At 46.2% G+C, this 20,208-nt stretch overlaps 1 protein-coding gene across 3 annotated transcripts in view; it reads left to right on the top strand.

Moving 5' to 3' along the window:
• Positions 1-20,208, top strand: part of CARNMT1 (carnosine N-methyltransferase 1) — a 142,334-nt gene that overhangs the window by 31,061 nt on the left and 91,065 nt on the right. For all 3 annotated transcript variants that reach the window (XR_014970369.1, XR_014970370.1, XM_085633068.1), the window contains exon 4: positions 9,303-9,443. Coding sequence is in view for 1 of the 3 variants with exons in the window: in XM_085633068.1 (XP_085489194.1) it covers positions 9,303-9,443 (141 nt within the window). In the remaining 2 variants the exon portion in view is untranslated. The remainder of the gene's footprint in view (positions 1-9,302; positions 9,444-20,208) is intronic.

The following is a 20,208-nucleotide window of genomic DNA, read 5'->3' as shown; positions in this document are numbered from 1 at the left end:
GGGGCAAAGGGGGCCTACGCCCTATCTTGGACCTCCGGAACGTCAATGCCTTCCTCCGGAAGGAACGGTTCAAAATGTTAACTTTGGCTCAGGTTCTAGCTGCCCTCGACCCTGGAGACTGGATGGTAGCGTTGGACTTGCAGGACGCATATTTCCACATCCCCGTCCTGCCGGCCCACCGGCGTTACCTGCGGTTCACGGTGGGTCAGGAGCACTTTCAGTTCACCGTGCTCCCCTTAGGCCTTACCAGTGCCCCTCGGGTGTTCACGACAGTGATGGCGGTGGTCGCCTTATCTGAGCAGATCAGGGGTTCCAGTCTTCCCCTATCTCGACGACTGGTTGTTGAAGGCGGGCTCGCCCCAGGCAGTCGTCTCCCACCTCCAGACTACGGCGGATCTCCTGCATTTGCTGGGGTTTTCCATCAACGTGCCGAAGTCACACCTGAGCCCCTCTCAGAAGCTCCTCTTCATCGGAGCAGTTCTCGATTAGGCGAAGTTCCAGGTCCATCCACCGGAGCAGCGGGTCCGGGATATACAGGCCCTGATTCCCATCTTTCGGCCTCTATCCTGGGGTTCGGTCAGGCTAGTGTTGCGGCTTCTGGGGCTGATGGCCTCCTGCATACTACTAGTGCATCACGCCAGGCGGCGCATGCGGGCTCTGCAATGGGACCTGAAGTTTCAGTGGGCCCAGCATCACGGCAACCTGTCCGACCATGTCTTGATCTCGGAGGGCACTGCACAGCAGTTGCAGTGGTGGCTCACGGACCGCGATTGGGTCACGGGCAAGAGCCCCTCCCTACCCCTACCGGAGCATGTCGTAGTGACTGATGCGTCCCTCCTGGGATGGGGTGGCCATATGGGAGAGGCGGAGATCAGAGGCCTCTGGTCTCCAGCGGAGTCTCGCCTCCACATCAACTTGTTGGAGCTGAGAGCGATCCGACTTGCACTGAAAGCCTTCCTTCCCTCTGTCCGGGGAAGTGTCGTGCAGGTGTTCACGGACAACACCACCGCCATGTGGTATTGCAACAAACAGGGCGGGGTGGGGTCGTGGACCCTTTGTCAGGAGGCTCTGCGCCTCTGGACATGGCTGGAACACCAGGGCATCACCCTGGTGGTTCAACATCTGGCGGGCTCTCTGAACGCCAGAGCAGACGAACTCAGCCGCCGGTGCATGATGGATCACGAATGGCGTCTGAACTCCGAGGTGGCGCAAGGTCTCTTTCAGCAGTGGGGAGAGCCTTGGTTAGATCTATTCGCCACCGACGAGAACGCGCAATGTCAGCAGTTCTGCTCGTTGGAATTTCCAAGGCGGCACTCGCTCGGCGACCCTTTTCTTCGCGAGTGGAGTTGCGGTCTGTTGTACGCCTATACCACTTCTGCCCAGAGTGCTGAAGAAGATCAGGCGCGACCGGGCCCAAGTCATCTTGGTGGCTCCGGATTGGGCACGAAGGTACTGGTATCCCGAGCTACTCGGTATATGTTGACCGATCCTCCGATACGTCTGCCCCTTCGGGAGGATCTTCTGTCGCAGCAGCAGGGGACGGTCCTCCACCCGAACCTGTCCAGCCTCCACCTCCATGCGTGGAGATTGAACGGCGGCAGTTGATGCCATTTGACTTGCCTCCTAAAGTCTGTGATATCATTCTGGCAGCCAGGCGTCCCTCCACAAAGACGGTATACACCTGCCGGTGGAACAAATTTGTGGCATGGTGCACAGCAAAGGCTGTGGATCCCCTTTCCGCCCCTCTTTCTGAGGTTCTCCTCTTTCTTCTTTCTTTGGCCCGGCAGGGCTCTGCCCTGGGCACCTTGAAAGGTTATCTTGCTGCCGTCTCTGCCTTCTTACGGCTTCCTGATCAGCCCTCTCTTTTAAAGTCCCCTGTAGTGTCTCGCTTTCTTAAAGGCATTACTCACACGTTTCCTCCTGTCCCTTTCGTAATGCCTCAGTGGGACTTGAATCTTGTCTTAACATTCCTGATGTGCGCTCCCTTTGAGCCTCTTCACAATTGTCCTCTTCGTCTTTTAACTCTTAAGACTGCTTTCCTGGTAGCCATCACCTCGGCTAGACGGGTGAGTGAGCTCCAGGCTCTATCGTCCAAGCCTCCTTTTCTATCTGTTTATCCGGACAAGGTTGTCCTTCGGCCTCGTTCTTCCTTTCTACCGAAAGTGGTGACCCCCTTTCATCTTGGGCAATCTGTCACCTTGCCCACCTTCTTTCCGCCTCCGCATCCTTCCAAAGAGGAAGAGCGGCTCCACCGTCTGGACCCAAAACGTGCGCTCTCCTTTTATTTGGACCGCACAAAACCGTTCCGAGTGGACGACCAGCTATTCGTTGGCTACGTGGGTGCAAAGAAGGGAAAAGCTGTGCACAAACGGACCATCTCCCGGTGGGTCGTTTTGTGTATAAAAATCTTATTCCTTGGCGAAAAAGGACCTTCCTGTTGGGCTGCGAGCCCATTCTACTTGGGCCACAGCGGCTACTACTGCTTTGGGACGGGGAGTCCCATTGCAGGACATCTGTCAGGCGGCGACGTGGGCTTCGCTGCACACGTTTGCCAGGCACTATTGCCTAGACAGCCAAGTCCGGAGGGATGGCTTCTTTGGCCGTTCTGTCCTCCAGGACTTTCTGGTGTGATCTTGGTTCACAGACCCACCACCGGGGTCGGTATTGCTTGGGTATCTATTCTAAGGTGAGGAATCTAACTAACGTGTTTCTTTCAGATGAACAAGCTACTTACCTTCGGTAACGATGTATCTGTAAGAAACATTAGTTAGATTCCTCACCGACCCACCCATCCTCCCCGTTCTGCGAACTGACATCTAGGTTAAGGCTATCCCTTTCAGGGCCCTAGAATTTTTTGGCACCAGTGTCGGTCTCTTGCATGGCTCTGCGTTCCTGGCGCGGAAAGCTATGTACAAGAACTGACGTCAGCGCGCGAGGGCGGCGTCTAAGTACTCCGTCATTCTGACGCCGACGACTGACGCGGAGCCGCAGACGACGCCTAGCGACGCACAAGGGGTATTGCTGACAAAATCTTCCGGATCCAGTCTGACGCCTGGGGATATTCTAGGGTGAGGAATCTAACTAATGTTTCTTACAGATACATAGTTACCGAAGGTAAGTAACTTGTTCCTCAGTTTCCTTTCTCTCCCATGTTGCTGCCAAAACAGAATGTAGTGCTTAATGTCTGAACTGATTGTGCCTAAATCTGACCTTTTCCGCAAGGGGAAACATTTGTTTGCAGTTCTCAAATCCACAGATCTGTCCCTTTTCATAAATGTCTGATAGAATCCTATTGTTCTACTGCCCCTAGGCTTGAAATGCTTTAATATTTCTTGCTTGGAGGAGGAAGAGTATGTAGGGAGAATCTGGATTATGATGTCTGACATTAAAAGCGCAAGTAAATTAATCTACCCTTTTTTAGGTCTCAATTGAGACTGCATGCGCTGTCACTTTCAAGTCTATTCTTTAAAAAAATAAAAAACTTAAAGGGCATGGAGCCTGCCCCTTACTTACCATTGCTTGGTTTCAAGGTCACTCATTTCCTTGCTTCTCATTAGTCAGCGCCTCCTGCTTTCACTTTCTCTTCCTATTTCTCTCGGTTCATCGAGCATGGACCAAGTTCAGCCTCCTGTCAGCCCACTCCTGGAGGTACTTTTCATAGTCTGTTTTTGACAGCACATCTATCTCCAGACAATTATATGAGCATCTTTTTAGAAGGGCTTTGGCTCCGCCCACATGTTGGGACCCAGGAGTACTTTTTGATGTGCGTATCCACAAAGTTCTTGCCCTTCCCGCACCTATGATCAATTATTCTTGTTTATCCAAGTGCCTAAGCTTAAAGCCTGAGTCAGTTTTTGTATCATCATTGCATCGCCTAATTTTTTGTTTAAATCTGTTTTATTATTTCCTTATAACTGTGGTTACATTTATGATACATGCAGTGCTGTTGACGATCATACACACAGCTAACATCTTGGTGAATGCTATAAGTACCCTTCTGGGTACACATGAGTCTGTGGGGCCGTGGCCCAGCGTTATTAGTGAAAAGTAGATTTACCGGGCATTTACCTTAAAGCGTTCAGATTATCCACAGAGTAGCATCTATGGTAGTTAGGTAGCCCAACTAGAGCAAGAGGCTTTGCCACTAGAGCGTATTTCACCAGTGTCCAACAAACAAGATAAACTTACAAGAACCAGGGGATTATGCGAAGGGGGGGCATAGAGGTTGTCACACAGGGCTTAGCCCTGACCAGTTGTTGTCATGGATGTGTGCATTGTTGCCGGGACGAGTAAAGATAGTACCTTGAGGGAGGGAGGGGGGGGGGGGGGGGGAGGAAGTTCTTACTTTTATGTTAGTGTGTGTAGCTTCACTATGGGTGCTCAGCCCCACGTGTTAGTAAAGCATTATGAAAGAGCTGTAGTGTGCGTAAGCCAGGGGGCGGCGGCAGTGTTCCAGTTTAGACTGGTGTAGTAGCAGGGGTTGCTATATGTTTGTGAATTTGTTGTCCGATTGTATGGTACGACAAGTTAAACGCTCCATTGCCATGGTGTGCCATAGACTAATAAGCCACAGCGTAGCCGGTGGGGTCAAAGATTTCTTCCAGTGCAGGGCAATGACCAGTTTGGCTGTTCCCAGCATGCGTAAGATTACCCACCACTCTGAGTGTCATAGCTTTGAGAGTTTGAGGTCGAACTCGCACAATCATTATCTGCGGTATGCTTGGGGTAGGGAACCCCACCATTACTTTGATGTGGCTCAGCACCTCCTTCGAGAATAGAGTTGAGAATAGGCAGACCACTAGATGTGGATGATAGGTCCCGTGTCAGAGTTGTTATGCCAGCACAGGGGTGGGGAAGTGGGAAACCTCTTTTGCAGCCGGACAGGATATTAACAGGAGTATAATATCAGCGGGTCATAACTTTATAGGACATCTCCTGTTAAGCAATACTTCTGTGTCCCGCCATAACTGTATGCATTGCTCTGCAGGGATGTCGCCTGGAATGTCAGTATGCCACTGTTAAGGGTTGGGGGGGGGGGGGGGAGAGTTGGTGTTGGAGGACTTGATATGTATGTGAAATCAGTCTCCCCGAGCCATCAAAGGAACGCTCAAGTGTCTAGAAGGGAGTAAGTGGGCGAGTGGCCCCTTGTGTATTAGTAGGTGTATGTAACCAGTGGTGGAAAAAGTGTCCCCCTCGAAGAGGCCACTGATCAAAGAGTGAGGTTGCAAAGCTGGAGGAAATGTGGGTTCTGGGCCGCCAGTGTGGTGTTGGGAGAGGGTAAGGAGGCGAGACCCCTGCTGACAGCTAGTTTGTCCCATATGTCCAAGATATCTCTTGTGGGGGTGGCAATGTAGGCAACTCATCACCTAATTTTTGTGTGTGTGTGTTTAGAATTGCCAAGTCATGAGTCATCTTTTAGCATACCAGTATGATATTGTGAATGTTTCTAAACACATTTATTTATATTTTTAAGTATTTGTGTTTTTAAATATTTATTCTACATGCTGCTTTTCTGGTGTGACATTTCAACACATGATGCTCGATTGATGTTTGAATTTATGTATTTTACATGTATTAGGAGCACTCATGACTGGAACTACCAACGGCGCAGGCAAAGTATGTTTTCCATGTTTCAGTGATTGCCAGGCAGTACGTCATGCACTTGCACTTTAAAAACATTCCACTTCCTCATCCGTGTCATGTGATCAAGGCCCCACGTGGGCTGGAACGCGTCGTGGTGGTGTTGGGCACTAAATAAACAATATTGCACCATCCATTGGGTTCGCTTTGTCTGTTTTCCAGTGCGTGACTGTACCTGAGGGACGAATAAACCTTATATATTTCAAAGTTGAATTGTATAGTTATTAAATGTTTATTTTAATAAACACATTTAAAATAACTTAAAACATTACATCAAATTAAAAATAATATAATCCTAATTGAGGATTTAGTAATTGTTAATGTTGCATTAATATTGTCGATTCAAAAGTAAATATTACTTGACATTAAATTACGTTTTTATTTAATAGTTTGTAAATGTAACTACCCATCTCTAGTCCCCCCAAAAATACTCCTAAACGTCCCTGAGCCATAAAATGTCCTTCCTTCCCCTATACGCTACTGTTCCCGGAGTCATACAATCTCCTTACTACCCCTATACGTTACTCTTCAGTGAACCTTAAAACTCCTTACTACCCCTTTGGACTACCTATCCTTCAACCCTTCAAGACTTTCAAAACCCCTAAACACTATCCACCCCTCAACCCATAAAAATCCCTAAAAATAAAATGTTCCAAACATTTAAAATATTGATTGTAATAAATATGAAATTGTTTATTTTTTTCACTCAGTACCACTTACCTTAAATTTAAATATTCCAAATGAAGTTTTTAATTTAAAAATGAATTCAATTTACATTTATTTTAAACTAGGCTTGGTGTTTAAAAAAAAAAAAACCCTAAACAATATATTTGTATATAAATGTAAGCACATAAATGCACACGCACTGTTCTAGTTAAGAACCTTCAAATAATGCTTACCTCGGCAGTAACTGAACTGCCAAGCAATAGACTGAAAAATTACTTGCAATTTAAGAATCCTGCTATAACTCCCACGATGTTGTCTCCCGATGTGGTTTAAAAAAAAAAATATATATATATATATATATGATGTCCAGCAGTGACCTTTTTGAAGTCCTTCAAAAATGGGCTTTTCTATCCTCATCTGGAGAGCTTGACAAATGTGTGGAGACTAGGTATAAATTACATTTTTTTTATAGTGTGTTGTTCCACCCAGTCAAGAGATAAGTAAATATTTCCGTCTGCTCAAGTCGTCCTTGATACCTGCAATCATAGATGTCTCGTTGGAGTATTTTATGGTTCTTTTAGCTTTTTTAAAGTGTTTTGCTTTCAAGTAAGTTTTACCTTTTGTTATCTAGGTTTAGGCACCTGAACACCAATTTCACTGTGTTCACTTTGTAAGACAAGGTCTTGCCAAATTCTCTCAACAATGTAATAAGTTGTATTACCAATTTTATTGGGTTACTAATATTTAACATGATGTCATTGGCAAACGACAATATCTTTCGTTCACTTCCACTAAAATGAATTTCATTATTTCTCTTGATTACCTCTAATCTATTGCCAAGGGTTCTATCGTCATTGCAAAAAGCAGAGCCGACATTGGGCACTCACTGCTTTTGTTCCTCTGTGTATCCAAAGATCATCAGAGCAAATACTAGTAGGTGTGGTCCTGGCAGAAACTGTACAGGATGCCATACCACTAATACATGTATCCCACAATCCAAATGATAGCATAACTTTAAAAATGTCCAGCTTACTCTGGAAACTTTTTCAGTACCAATAATGTCATTTGTACCTTTCTTTTGGTGACCTTTTCAACAAGGTGAGCTGTTAGTTTTAGATTGTTATAGGGCTATGTATGTAACAAATCCTGCTTGAAATATTTGGGTAATTTCTGATGGCAACCTAGACAACCCCGCAACCATTAACTTAATAAAATTGTTTTATTTACATTCAACAGCACTGTACATCAGAACGAGGTAAATAATTGAGGATATCTTCCTGTTTGAGGGAGCACTATTGCGTTATTATAATTTATTAAACACTATTGGTGTTAAGAGCTCAGACTTCATGCCTCTCTTACCATTGTCGAAATAGGGAAATCGACTGCTACTGAGATGGATAGACACACAAATTTATGCTCGAAGAGCCATGTTATGGGATTTGTTTTTTCAAACTTAGTAAAGAGGGCAGTTGCCAATTTCCAGAGTGATGCTGTTCAACAGTTAATAGGTAGCAACTATGAATGTTCTACTATCCCATTTGTAGGTCCCATCTGCCAGACGGCGCAAGCTATCCGGTTGCAAAACACCAATTGTGAACTTAGCATTGCTCTGCTTTAGTGACACTTGTTTAGATAATTCTTATTCAGTTTTTTCTTTATCTTGTTGGGTTTGTCTCTCGCATGGAGCATAGCCTCTGTATGGTCCGTTTGATTGGTTGACTTGTATGCTTCTACTGCTTGTATTAAGGGAGCTACTGTTTTCTTTATCACTGATCAATCTAAGTGTCTGTGTTTTATAGCTCTCTCCCTTGTGTGCTGCTCCCCCTCTCAAACGCCTGCCCTCCCCACCTAGCTCTATGCTTATCCCCACCCCTTCCATCTTATTTGTAGCAGCACAGCAACAGAGATATTTTTGATGAGGTATGGCTGAAGAACAGACTGAGTTGTTTTTGTTTTATCTCTTGCATTCCACACATTGCATGAAGCACAATCTTTGGCACACAAAGGGTTTTATGGTGCAGTAGTCGGGCCATCATCTACACTCAGCTGGCGTGTCAGGCAGAAGGTGGTCTCAGAGAACCAAATGGTTGACTTCTGTGGAAAGTAAAGTAAACCTTGGGAAGCATTTCCCTTTACATTCTGACACCTCCTTATTCTTTTTAAAGTCTGTTCAGAGTTTCAGGAGTGAAGAGTAATTAGAAAAATAAACCAAGTCAATTCTACACGTTGGAAACCTTGAATTTAATGTATTTTTTGAGATACCATTAGATATGTTTTTGCTTTTCCTCCATTATTTTGAATTGTTTTTTTCTTTTACTTTAAAAAAAAAAAAGTTATACAGACTAACATTGGCCAAGCCAACAGCTCTGCTTTTAAATTTTAAAGTGAGGCCTATTGGCTTTGCATGTGCTTGTTTCATTTTGAATTTTGTAGTGGCTAGCTGCATGGCAAAGGAGGGTTGGAGCTGACTAGGGTTCATATTTGATATTTTCCAATACATAGAGTACATAAGTGATATATGCTGCTTTGAATTTGACTGATTTCCTGATATGTCTTCAGTGTAATTTGTGCAGAATGTCGGATATGTACTCCATTGATTTAGCCTGAGCAGGAATCTGGCAGTAGCATTTTAAAAATGTTGTAGTTTGGTGAAATTGTGCAACATATCCTTAGAAATATTGCATCTGCGTTATCCAATCTAGAATGTATGAGCACATTGATGCAGTCTCTGGGTAAATTTGAGAAATTGGAACATCCAGTGCAAGGTTTTCAGGTGCAAGAATCTTGTTTTTGTGACAGATGTTGCATTGGCTTCTAGAGTTTGTTTGGAGTCGTTAGGCAGAATTAGGGATGCACCTTAACATCAAAATAATTTATTTTCAAGGTGAAGGTTGTTCAAACATATGTACACCAAAGCCTGTTTTTAATTTACTTCTGATGTAGCATTATGATTGCAAGTAGTGTTAACTTTTGTTATAATTGTTACTTCATTACAGTGACGTATCCAAAGTGGAAGTTCTGGTACCTGGAGCTGGCCTAGGTAGACTGGCGTGGGAAATAGCCAATCTTGGTTATGCTTGCCAAGGAAATGAATGGAGTTTCTTTATGCTTTTTTCCTCCAACTTTGTGCTGAACAGGTACTTTTATTAGTTCAGATGCCTTCTCTACTTGTGATCTATGCTATATTGGTGAAATTCCCCTTACCCAAGTAAGCCTCATCCACATGGTAGTTTACATTAGACTCTGTACTCTTAAATAAGTAAGTAGACTGACGTGTAACCTCTTAAAGACTGTGCCAGGTGATTGGACCAGAAACCCACAAACCTTTTTTCATGCTGCCCTGTTTTTTCTTTTGTTTTTTTCTTTGTAAAATATGTTTACAGACTTAATTTTTTCTGTGCTCTCTGTAGCCTGGACGTAAACATGTTTAGTGTATTTAATATCAAAGAGACTGTGCTTCTTTGGGTGTGTTAGTGAAGTATGAACACATTTTCCTTCTGTATGCCCACCTTAAACTAGGATGCGCACTACTATAGAAGAGAGAACCAATAAGGCAGTGCTTTGCTCTAGTCATGACATTGGTTTTTGGTCTCGCCTAGCGATGCAGCGAAGCTGCTCACTTAGCGAGATCTATTGTCGCCGTCTTGCTTTGCATGCGGGACAGGATAAGTGCACGCGTGCCCGGACATCCCATGTGCATGCTCACGGCATCTTTCAGACAGCCGATGTGCACCCGCTGTGTCTCTTCTCGCGCTCACCCACGCTTTCACTTTCGCGAGCGAGGGCGCCTGGACAGCCCATGTGCACGCTCATGGCGTCTTGCGCCGATCGTTGGAGCCTCCTAGGCTCTGTAAACACATGTCAGACGTTGGAGCCACACGGGGCTCGGTAAGCCAATAATGGCAAGTACTGTAAGACTCGACCCCACTCACCGGGCTGCTTGGGGACTTCCCATACCCAGCGTGGAGGGGCAGGCACCGACAATGTGCCTCGTGCCCCCGCCGCACCAGCTCTCCTTACGAGACTCCTCTTGCGGCGGTCTGCGGGGTTGCTGCTCGCTCTGGCCGCCTCTTCATCCGGGCCCCCTCCTGGGACCCGGGACTCATCTAGAAATACAAAGGTATGCTGTTCCTCAAAGAGTGATGTAAAAAAAGGCTTATAATGATATTTGAGAAATATGAGTCGGTAAAGTCAGGAGGAGTTACCTCCTTTAGGAAAAAGACCCTCACACATCCAGCAGACTAGCTGTCATGCTTCGTCAACATATAGCCCGGATGTCATGTTTCATCATCAGGTCTGCTCCGAATCGGGGCGGCGCTGCAATCCCCGATCGGCGACCTTTGTGGCGCCTTTTAATGGAGATCTTTATTCCTTAATCTGCCGGTTGGTGTAATGCGGGTGAGGGCCCTAAAGTAAAGTGTGTGTTGAAAAAAGTGTGTTTAAAATAAGTAGTGGAGATCCTAAATAACTAAGTTTAATAGAAGAGGTCCCACTCTTAATTAAAAACAAAAAGGTGCGTAATCCTACAGTAAAGGTGTCTGGTTTACGCTATAATGGTCAATGGTTAACATGTTTCTTGCATAGTCTGATATTAACCGCAATTCATCAGGACCAGGAATAGACAAAAAGGTTCACACACTTATTGGTAGTGGTAGCAACTGTTCAAGCACTTACCACTAATACAGCACCCTAATAAGTGGTTACTTATGTGGATAAGGTTAAAAACGCCCTAAAGTGCAATGTTACAGGTTCCAACGAGATGGCGCTGGATTCCGTCACTGAATAGTGCAGTGTCATCTGTCCTCAATACGGGACGCCTCGAATCCTACCCTGTGTCCGCGCCGGCTCGGGACTCGTCATCACTACTCGGGGAGGCGGGGTAGGCTCCCGTCCTCCCCCCTTGGTACACCGGGGCTCCCATCGCCTCACGGGAGCCCTGCATCGACATGGGCACAATTTCTGGTCCTGCCGCCGGCCCCGCCCAGAAGCAGGTGAACTTTGCCTGGCTTCCGGGTCGGCGGCCATTACTCACTCGGGCCGCGGCAGTGAAATGCGGGGTGGGCTCCCACTCTGTAAAATAAAATCAGAATGCCGCAATCGCGGGGTGGGCACCCGCTTAATCCCAGCAATTTCGGGGGAATCCTGCTAGGTTAGACTGAGAGGCAAAATACACCGCCACGCTCTTGCTGGTCGGGCTAATCGATTGGGCAGTGGAAGACTCTGGTTCCGGTGAACAAACTGGGTTTGTCAAATGTCAAAAACACTGATACAGTCACTAAATTCCCAATGCTTACCTTGTTTATTGCTGCGGGTCTTTAATAGAGCCATTAATTCAGCAGTGAAGAAGCTCTCTCACTGAACGACAGAGCCCTGTTGCCAAAGATCACAGGCTTGGATGACAATAGGCACATATGACATCCTAAAGCCACAACAGTGTCTAGGAGACGGATTGGGTTAAGGGAACACTCAAGCTGCTGAATTTCTGCTAGGCAGTTTCCCAACACAATACAAAGCTTCCATTTGGCTGAGAAAAATAACTGAGTCCGCATGCCGGCCGTGCCGATATACAAAGGGAGATATAGCCATTCTGTTTGCACCCGCCCCCCCATTATAGAAATGGCCCCCTGCGACATCCTTTTATAAGGAACGGAATCCGCCCATGTCGCCAGGCGATCATTGCCTGTCTACAAGGAGAAAGTGATTAGCGCTTACCATCTCTGCTAACGCACTAAGCTGTAGAAGGATCATGGTGCAAGTTTGCAGAAAGAAAGTGCTAAGTGCATTGTAAGGTGGTAGATGGTAGTGCCGACAGAAGATACAGACTAAGAAGGTTTGGTTTGTGTGCTGGGGGCGAATGAACAGAAAGCGAGCAGGAGTCGAGTGAGTCATGGCTAGGGTGACCAGAATTTTAAAGCCAAAAACCGGGACATTTCACAACCAGCATTTGCAATGCAATAGGTCTAGCATTTGGGAGAATTTGAGCTACTGGCATTGTAAATGGCAAACCTTTTACCTGTGTTGGTTTTGAAAACTGATAAATAAAAGGCATTGTCATTTACAATGCCAAAAGCTTAAAGTTTCGCAAATGCGAGACCTGTTGCATTGCAAATGCTTTTTCTAAAACCTGTGCACTTGCATTGCTACTGCACTTGACTGACTGTAGAATTATTACTTTTCCCACTCGTCAAATGTTAATTTATTTGTTAAATCTAATCAATATATATATTTAAAATATAGTGGGTTAATTGAGGACTGTATCTTCAAGAACTTTCTCTTGGCCCCTTCCACAGGCACTGAATTATGCATATGTTATTTGATGCAATAGCAAAGGATAGTTGCTCTGTAGAGGGTAAATCATTAATTTTGTTTCCTTCGCCCTCAACTCCGGACGGATCCACACCTTCTTCAAGGCCGCCCCGAAACGCACGCATGGTCCCTTCACCTGCCGGAACTGCAGCGACACCAGCCTCAGAGCCGTCGAATCACCTGCCAAGAAAGACCTCAACCACCTCCGATGCATCCTACTGAACACCCGTTCCGCACGCAAATACACAGTCGAGCTCTGGGACCTGTTTGACACATCATCCCCGGACGTCGCCTTCCAGGATGAACGACTCCTCCGCACCCGACATCGCCATAGCCATCCCAGACGGCTACAAGATCACCCGTAGAGACAGCACCAACTGTCGGAGGAGGAATCGCCATCGTCCACCAGAACAGCATCAGGGTCTCGACCAGCAGACGACACTCTCCGCACCGCCGAACACATACATTTCCAGATCCACACAGACCCAAACTCCACCCTCAGAGGCACCATCGTCTACAGACCCCCAGTTCAGCGACTCCATCGCCAACTTCATCAGCACGCACACCCTGACCTACACCGACTATATCCTCCTCGGAGACATGAACTTTCACCTTGAGAACAACGACAGCAACTCGACAACCATTATCGATAACCTCGCCAACCTCGGACTGAGGCAACTCGTCACAACGCCTACCCACTCCGCCGGCCACATGCTCGACCCCGTCTTCTCCTCAAGCCCCCATATCTCCTTCAGCCACACCACCGAACTCCTCTGGACCGACCACCGCTGCATCCACCTGACCTTCCAGAAACCCACCACCGCAACAAACCGATCCCCCGCCGCTGTTGGCGAAAAATCACCGACAACAAACTACACGCAAACCTCGCTCTCAGCCCACCCACCAAACCCTCCAACAGACACCAGCAAGAGGGCCAGCTGGTTCACCCCAGAACTCCTAGACTCCAGGCGAGCCTGCCGGAAACTAGAGAAGATATGGCACAGCGAGCAGACTCCGGACAGCCACTCATCCCACAAGGATGCCACCCGCAACCACCATCGCCTCATCAGGACTGTCAAGAGGACCTCCTTCAAAGGCTGCCTCGACAACAACGCACACAATAGCAAGGAGCTCTTTAACATCGTGAAGGAACTCTCCAACGACATCCCACTGTCGCAAGCCCTGTGCGACTCCTTCGCCACTTTTTTCCACCGCAAGATAGCAGACATCCACGACCGCTTCAAAACCCAGACAGCAACACAACAGACTCTCTCCTCACACCATCGACCACGACCCCCTGCTAGCCTGGGCCAGCGTGAGCATCGATGACACCATCAAGATCATGAGCACAATCCACTCCGGCTCCTCGTCGGACCCATTCCCGCACCACATCTTCAACCAAGCCAGCAGCTCCATTGCACCCCACCTGCGCAACGTCATCCGTCTCTCCCTCGAGACCGCGACCTTCCCAGAGAGCTGGAAACACTCCGAGGTCAACGCCCTACTCAAAATACCCAAAGCAGACCCTAGAGACCTCAAGAACTTCCGGCCCATCTCTCTGCTCCCGTTCCCGTCCAAGGTCATCGAGAAGGTTGTCAACAGACAGCTAACCCGATACCTCAAAGAAAACAGAATCCTGGACCCTTCCCAGTCAGGGTTCCGCAGCAACCACAGCACCGAGACCGCCCTCATCGCCGCCACCGACATCCGAACCCTGCTGGACAACGGTGATACTGATTGATTCTTAGTAAGCCCTCAAGATCCATTATTCAGAGTGGATAACTTAACAGAAAACTTGAGCTTAATATTAATAAACTAGTTGCAGTAAATGGTTGCACCAAGTAAAAGTCAAGCCTTTTCTGTACCTCTCACTGGCGTAAAGAATAGCTTTAAACAGAGGTGGCACTTGAATAGAGTTTCTAAGTCTCTAGTCTTTGAACCTGCCATGGGGTGACACCACAGTAAAGGATACGTAAAACCTTAACCTCGTAATAGTGTTTAGCAGTTTGTATCAGATTACTAGCCAGCGGGTACAGTGCAGTTCATAATGCCTTAAACATATTGTTTTAGCATCTTGAACTCCCCTGTCCTGCTCCACACTGGTGACCTTAGTTCTGGATCGCATTGAATCTGCGAACCGGGTTGCTTATTTTGGCATCTCCTCTTTGTACCCCAAATTTTTTTTTTCATTGCAGTTCCTTCATTTTTTCTCACTCCAGTTAACCTAAAGCAGCTCAGATGTTTGGATTCTGCCATCTAGCAACTACTCGTGCAATCTTCTAACTAGTTATGTACTCTGGGCTTGTGTGAATAATTTTACTAATGAAATTCACTTGTTGTTTTCCCATAGTGTGATGGGTGACTTCCGTAACACTCTTTGAACATTTCTCACCAAATCAATATCTCTGAGGCTTGTAACTACACCTTTTTGCCACCCAACACCACATCTTTCCATTTAGGTTAAATGCAATGGATGTTTCCGAACTTTTTTTTTGTTTTTGCTTTTTGTTAGTGTTGAGGACTTCTCAGTTCCTTTAAAGGCACAGTTCATGTGAAGATTGCCATGGGTGGTTGAAAGTTGCGAAGTAGCAAGACGTTGTCTTTTCATGATGGTGAAATCCTGAATGCTTTGCTTCTAGACAGAGTAACTGAGTAAAGGTACTAGAAAAGTTAACAAACCAAAGGGTAAGCAAACACCGACAAGTGGGCATATTAACATTTAAGATGTGATAACATGACCTCAAGGCCTACAATGGAAAGAAAGTCTGATAGGTCTATCTTTACTACAGTGTGGTTCAAGTTGGTTCTGATCAATGTTCCTCAGGAGCTTTTAGACATATGCACAGGTTGCAGAGAACGCTACATAAACTAAGACTACAAAAGTGAAGTGGCATGCTTCGTCTCGCCCAGTATTCAAATATGAAAACTGTCAAAACAATGGTCCCGGATTCTAAGAATAGAGTGTTTGCTAAGTTATGGTATTTGTTAGAGTTATTTAATTTGAAGAGCACTCATTGGAAAAGATGCTTTCCACTATTGAGACCCAACCGCCCGTACACTAACATTAAATAAAAGAGTGAAAAAAGGTTTATCTTCAACACCTTTCTTGTCTGATTGGAAGAAGCATTTTGCTGTTAACAATTGCAGGCTAGCATTAAATTGGTGGCATTTCAAAGGCGTTCATTTGTAGCCATTGTCTGAGGATTTATTGCAAGCATTTCTAAGTAAAAGTGTGTACTTTTTGCAGTAGCTCTGGAAACCAGGAGTTTTATAAATGCTTTGATAACATTGATGGTACTGCTCAACCGCGAAGTAATTCATGGTAAAGTAAGTTGCTGTTCATCCTGACAGCAGATGATTTTATACCTGCCCAGCTATCTGACAGCTTTGTTTGATCAACAGTGACCTTGTTTGCGCTGTTTTTGACACAGAGGGAGAATTTTAGAAACCTTGGATCAGGAGTGGAGTTTTTAGTTTGGGATAGGAGTAAGCTTACCAGCTCACTAAACCTACTCTTGTTACAGTTCTCAGAGAATCTGAGGTCAACCTCTAGTAGCTTTGACACAATCAGCAGGCAATCCTCCAAAATAGTGTTAAGTGGAAGCAGTGCCAACAATTTCAAAGTGAAGAACACAACACAATAAAATTCCAAAGCAGTTTAGAAACGTGAAGAGGGATTTAATTAACACAAATACACCAAGGTCATTAAAATAGGATTAGGAGAACCTAAAATATGACTTGTTGACATTTTAAGGCAAATGGTGCCTAGAAAAAGAAAAGTGCCCCAGTTCATGGTGGACCAGGACCTAGGTGCCATATCAGGCTGACCTAATTGGAGGCGAGGTCCGATATAACAAGTGGATTTTTTTCGTTAAAGATTTGTACCTTCGGAATTGGTTTCCAACTACAAGGAAAGTTATTTTGGTTCAGTCCTGCATCCCAGAGCTTCTACTGGTAGGCCTTTGAGCACCAGATCTCTGTAACCTGGTGTCCAACTGGGTCCAGTCCTCTGGTCTGCTGGGGTATCTTGGAGCACTTCTGCTTTCTGTGTACCTGGATCAGGTAAACTAGAAACCAGCCACTCAACCTGTGGAAAACCGTTCCAGTCCCTGGGGGCCAGCAGGAGTCCTTGAGTGAGTCCTCATCTTCCAGCAGGAGTCATCAGTTGTCTTTTGTCGAGCAGGGCTGCCTTCTTCAGGGGGAGTGTTGCCATGCCCAAAAATGTTATGAGAAGGCTGTGTTTGAGATTTCCTATATTTATACTGTGCACAAGCCAGTGATTGGAGAAATGATGCCACAAAACTTGAACTACTTTTTAATAAACCCTCCACATCAGCTTTTGTAGTACCTTTTCTTTGACTGTGAAATTACCCAGTAATTTCTGTTTCAATATGGCAGAGCTTTCTGCCAAGAGACAGCTCTATTGACCATTCCTTGGCCTCTTTTCTGTTTCGATGAGCTCTTCTACTACGTGATCCAGCATAAACTGATTATCTCCCCCCTACTCTGACTGAAACTTGGGGTTTCGTCAGTTTATAGGAGAAGCCACTACTGGCATCTCCAAGTCAGCGGTTAACACTCATCTGCACTTTCTGGATTTAGAGGCATGCTGTTGTTTTCTAGAGTTAACTGTCCCAGTCAAGGGGGTGAATTGCAAATCTGGAGGCATGATGAATGGTAGTAATAGTTTTAAGTTAGTTCTGGCTCAGGCAGCCATACATACATACATACATACATACATACATACATACATCCATCATGTTTGAAAGGGCCCCTTTTTGGCATGGTCATCCCCACACTTGCCTAGTATCTCATGCAATTTTGACAGAAGTGCACTGGGTTCCTGCTATTCAGGTCCCCAGTGCCAGATCTCTTTCCCTAAAACTGTGCAATTGTTCTCCCAATTGCCAATACCTTTAGCACCCTCTATAAATCCCTAGGAATGGCACCCTTCGTATCTACAGCAAGGAGGCTAAAAGGGGGGGGGGGTCCCCCTAGGGCTGCAGCTTGTATTGTGCCACCCTAAGGGACCCACATGCAAAGTGACATTGCAGGCTGTGTGCTATGGTGCAGAGAAAAGTAAAGACCCAACATGGCACCCCTTGTATACCACGGCTGCAGACACTGCATTCAGAATAGGTAGGTCACCCCTACAGCACGCCTTGCAGCCTTATGGCAGGGTGCACTATACAACATATGTCAGCAGATCTGTTTGAGCAGATATGCCCTTGTGATACCCAAGTCGATTCTTGGATATTACCAGTGAACAGGGACGCCATTTTGAGTACATGTGCTAGACACTAGTATTTACGAGTTCCCCAGCTACATGATGGCTTCACTCCAACTAGAAATGTTTGATATCAAACATCTTGTATTAATAAACCCACACTGAATCCAGTGATGGATTGCACCCATAGGACACCTTAGAGGTGCCCCAACCCCCCCACCCCTGCAAAACTATCTACTACAAGTGTACTGGCTGACTGCTATAGACCTGCCCGCCACCACCGACCGGTTTCTGACCCCTCTGCAGATTCGAACCTGAGCTCTCAGAGGGCAGAAACAATGTCTGCTTGCGCCGGAGGTGTTGTCACTTCCTCCAAGCAGAATGGCTAAGCATATCCAGCAAATATATATATCGAGCATATCCAGGCAGGAGGCTTCAGAGACCTCTGCCGCCTTTGATATGCGCCCAATGTCTCCCAGACAGGGGAAATCCTACCCCCTGCTCAGGGCCCATTTGGCACCAGGACAGATGAGAATATTAGCTAGTCAGGTGTTTCTCCCTTACTCAGGCTAGTTTCAGCCGTGAGATGGGCTACCTGATGTGGACCCGAATTTTAGAATTCCATCTTCTTCGTTTTAGCGGAATTAGGCTCTCTGAGTCAGGGTTATGCCCACTTACCACAGGAAATGGTCATATAGAGGGTGTGGCCACCTTAAAGTTAAGTAGCCCAGTGACTACCTGTCACTCCCCTTAATGCCCCTATATTGAGTATTTAGGGGGCACCCCTAACACCAGGAACTCAGATTTGACTGATCCAGAAGAAGAGGACAAAGAAGAGCTATGACAAAAGCGAGAACTGAAGATTTGCTGTGGACTTACGGTGCCAAACTCGGCCTGCTTGAACCAGTCTCAACAAGCATGACCAATGACTTGCCCTGCAGACTGCCAGTCTTTTGCAAATTTTCAGTAATCTCTCTTGAAGTAGAGTAGCTACTCTCCTGCAGTCCGCAAGCCCTGAAAACGCAAAGTCTGTTTCACCGATTTGCCACTCGCAGACCAGCCCAATGCAGCACCCTCCCAGGAAGAGGAACCTGGGCTCCTGTAGGTCAGATCTGCCCCCACCACCGACTTATTGAGATGACACCAGGATCAACCAAAGCTGCACAGGACCAATACCCGGGATACCTGACCTCTTGCAGCAAACCAAGCCTGTGAGAGTCTAATCCAGACTCGCACTAGACTGAGCAGCTGTCGAGAGACGCCGGCACTGCAGAGATCCACCTCCATAGTGGCTCAGCTGTCCTAGTTTTGCACCCTCAGCCAGCAAGACTGACAATCGCAAGGCCCTAGGATGCACAGAGCCCAGCCGAACATTCCACTCTGCACCAAGCGCCCCAGTCCGGGTACTGACAAACTGGTTGTTCCCTCTTGTTCCCAGGACCCGCGTGGCCCATTGGGAGCTCCTGGATTTATCTCTAAGTCCCCCTCCGCAGCCTGTTTATAGGTGGGCCCCTTCTTTTCACCGGCGTAGCACACACACCTACCAACCCGACCAGCACCTCTGCACCCGCACGTCCTAGGGCAGGTAGCGAGTAACCTCTGGTGATACCTAGGCCCCCTACTACACTAAGTCCTGAAGGAGACCCCTGCAAACTGACTGTAAGTAACTGTATGCAACATGTGCCTTTTCTCCCATAGGGGAGCATTTCTGCGTAAAGAAGCACTTAAGTAAATTGTTGACTTAGCTGAGAAAAATCATATTTAAAACATTTCTCTCCTGATAATGAAGTTCTTGGTATTAAAATGTATATAAAAACCGCAAGTTATTTTTCTAGATTGGTCTCGGATTTATTCTATGTGTCTCATTTATTGCCTCTGTGAGTACAACCAATGGTTGACACTAAGCCTAAACTGATCGTCCACACTACCACAAAATAGCATTTAGTGTTTTTGCCTCTGTTAACCAATAAGGGTTGCCTGGACTCTTAACACAGTGTACCTCGTTTTGATCCACTACATAAAGAGCCAGCTTCCAACAGGCGCGTATAGAGGCTCCACACGACATCTTCTGGTGCGCAGAGGTGCTGCTGAAAAGTTTCCAAATTCAGTCTGATGCCTAGGCAATATCCAAAAGGTGAGGAATCTGCACTTAGATAGTATCTACCAGAAAGAGCTTTACAGAAAATAAGTAACTTGTCCGCTAATGCAAAATTTCCTAGCTAACGTGCAGGAAAGTTTCAATTCTATTAAGGAGGCAGAGGCAGGGATTAGGCTTTACTCTTTCCAATTTTATTACTCCAGCTGCTCTTTACAACATCATTCAATAACTGAACCACATTTCCCATGAACACCGGGGAAAAGAAAATGAA

This window comes from Triturus cristatus, chromosome 2_1 (assembly GCF_964204655.1).
Source record: "Triturus cristatus chromosome 2_1, aTriCri1.1, whole genome shotgun sequence".
Taxonomy (NCBI): Eukaryota; Metazoa; Chordata; class Amphibia; order Caudata; family Salamandridae; genus Triturus; species Triturus cristatus.
This window is presented reverse-complemented; position numbering and strand designations above follow the sequence as displayed.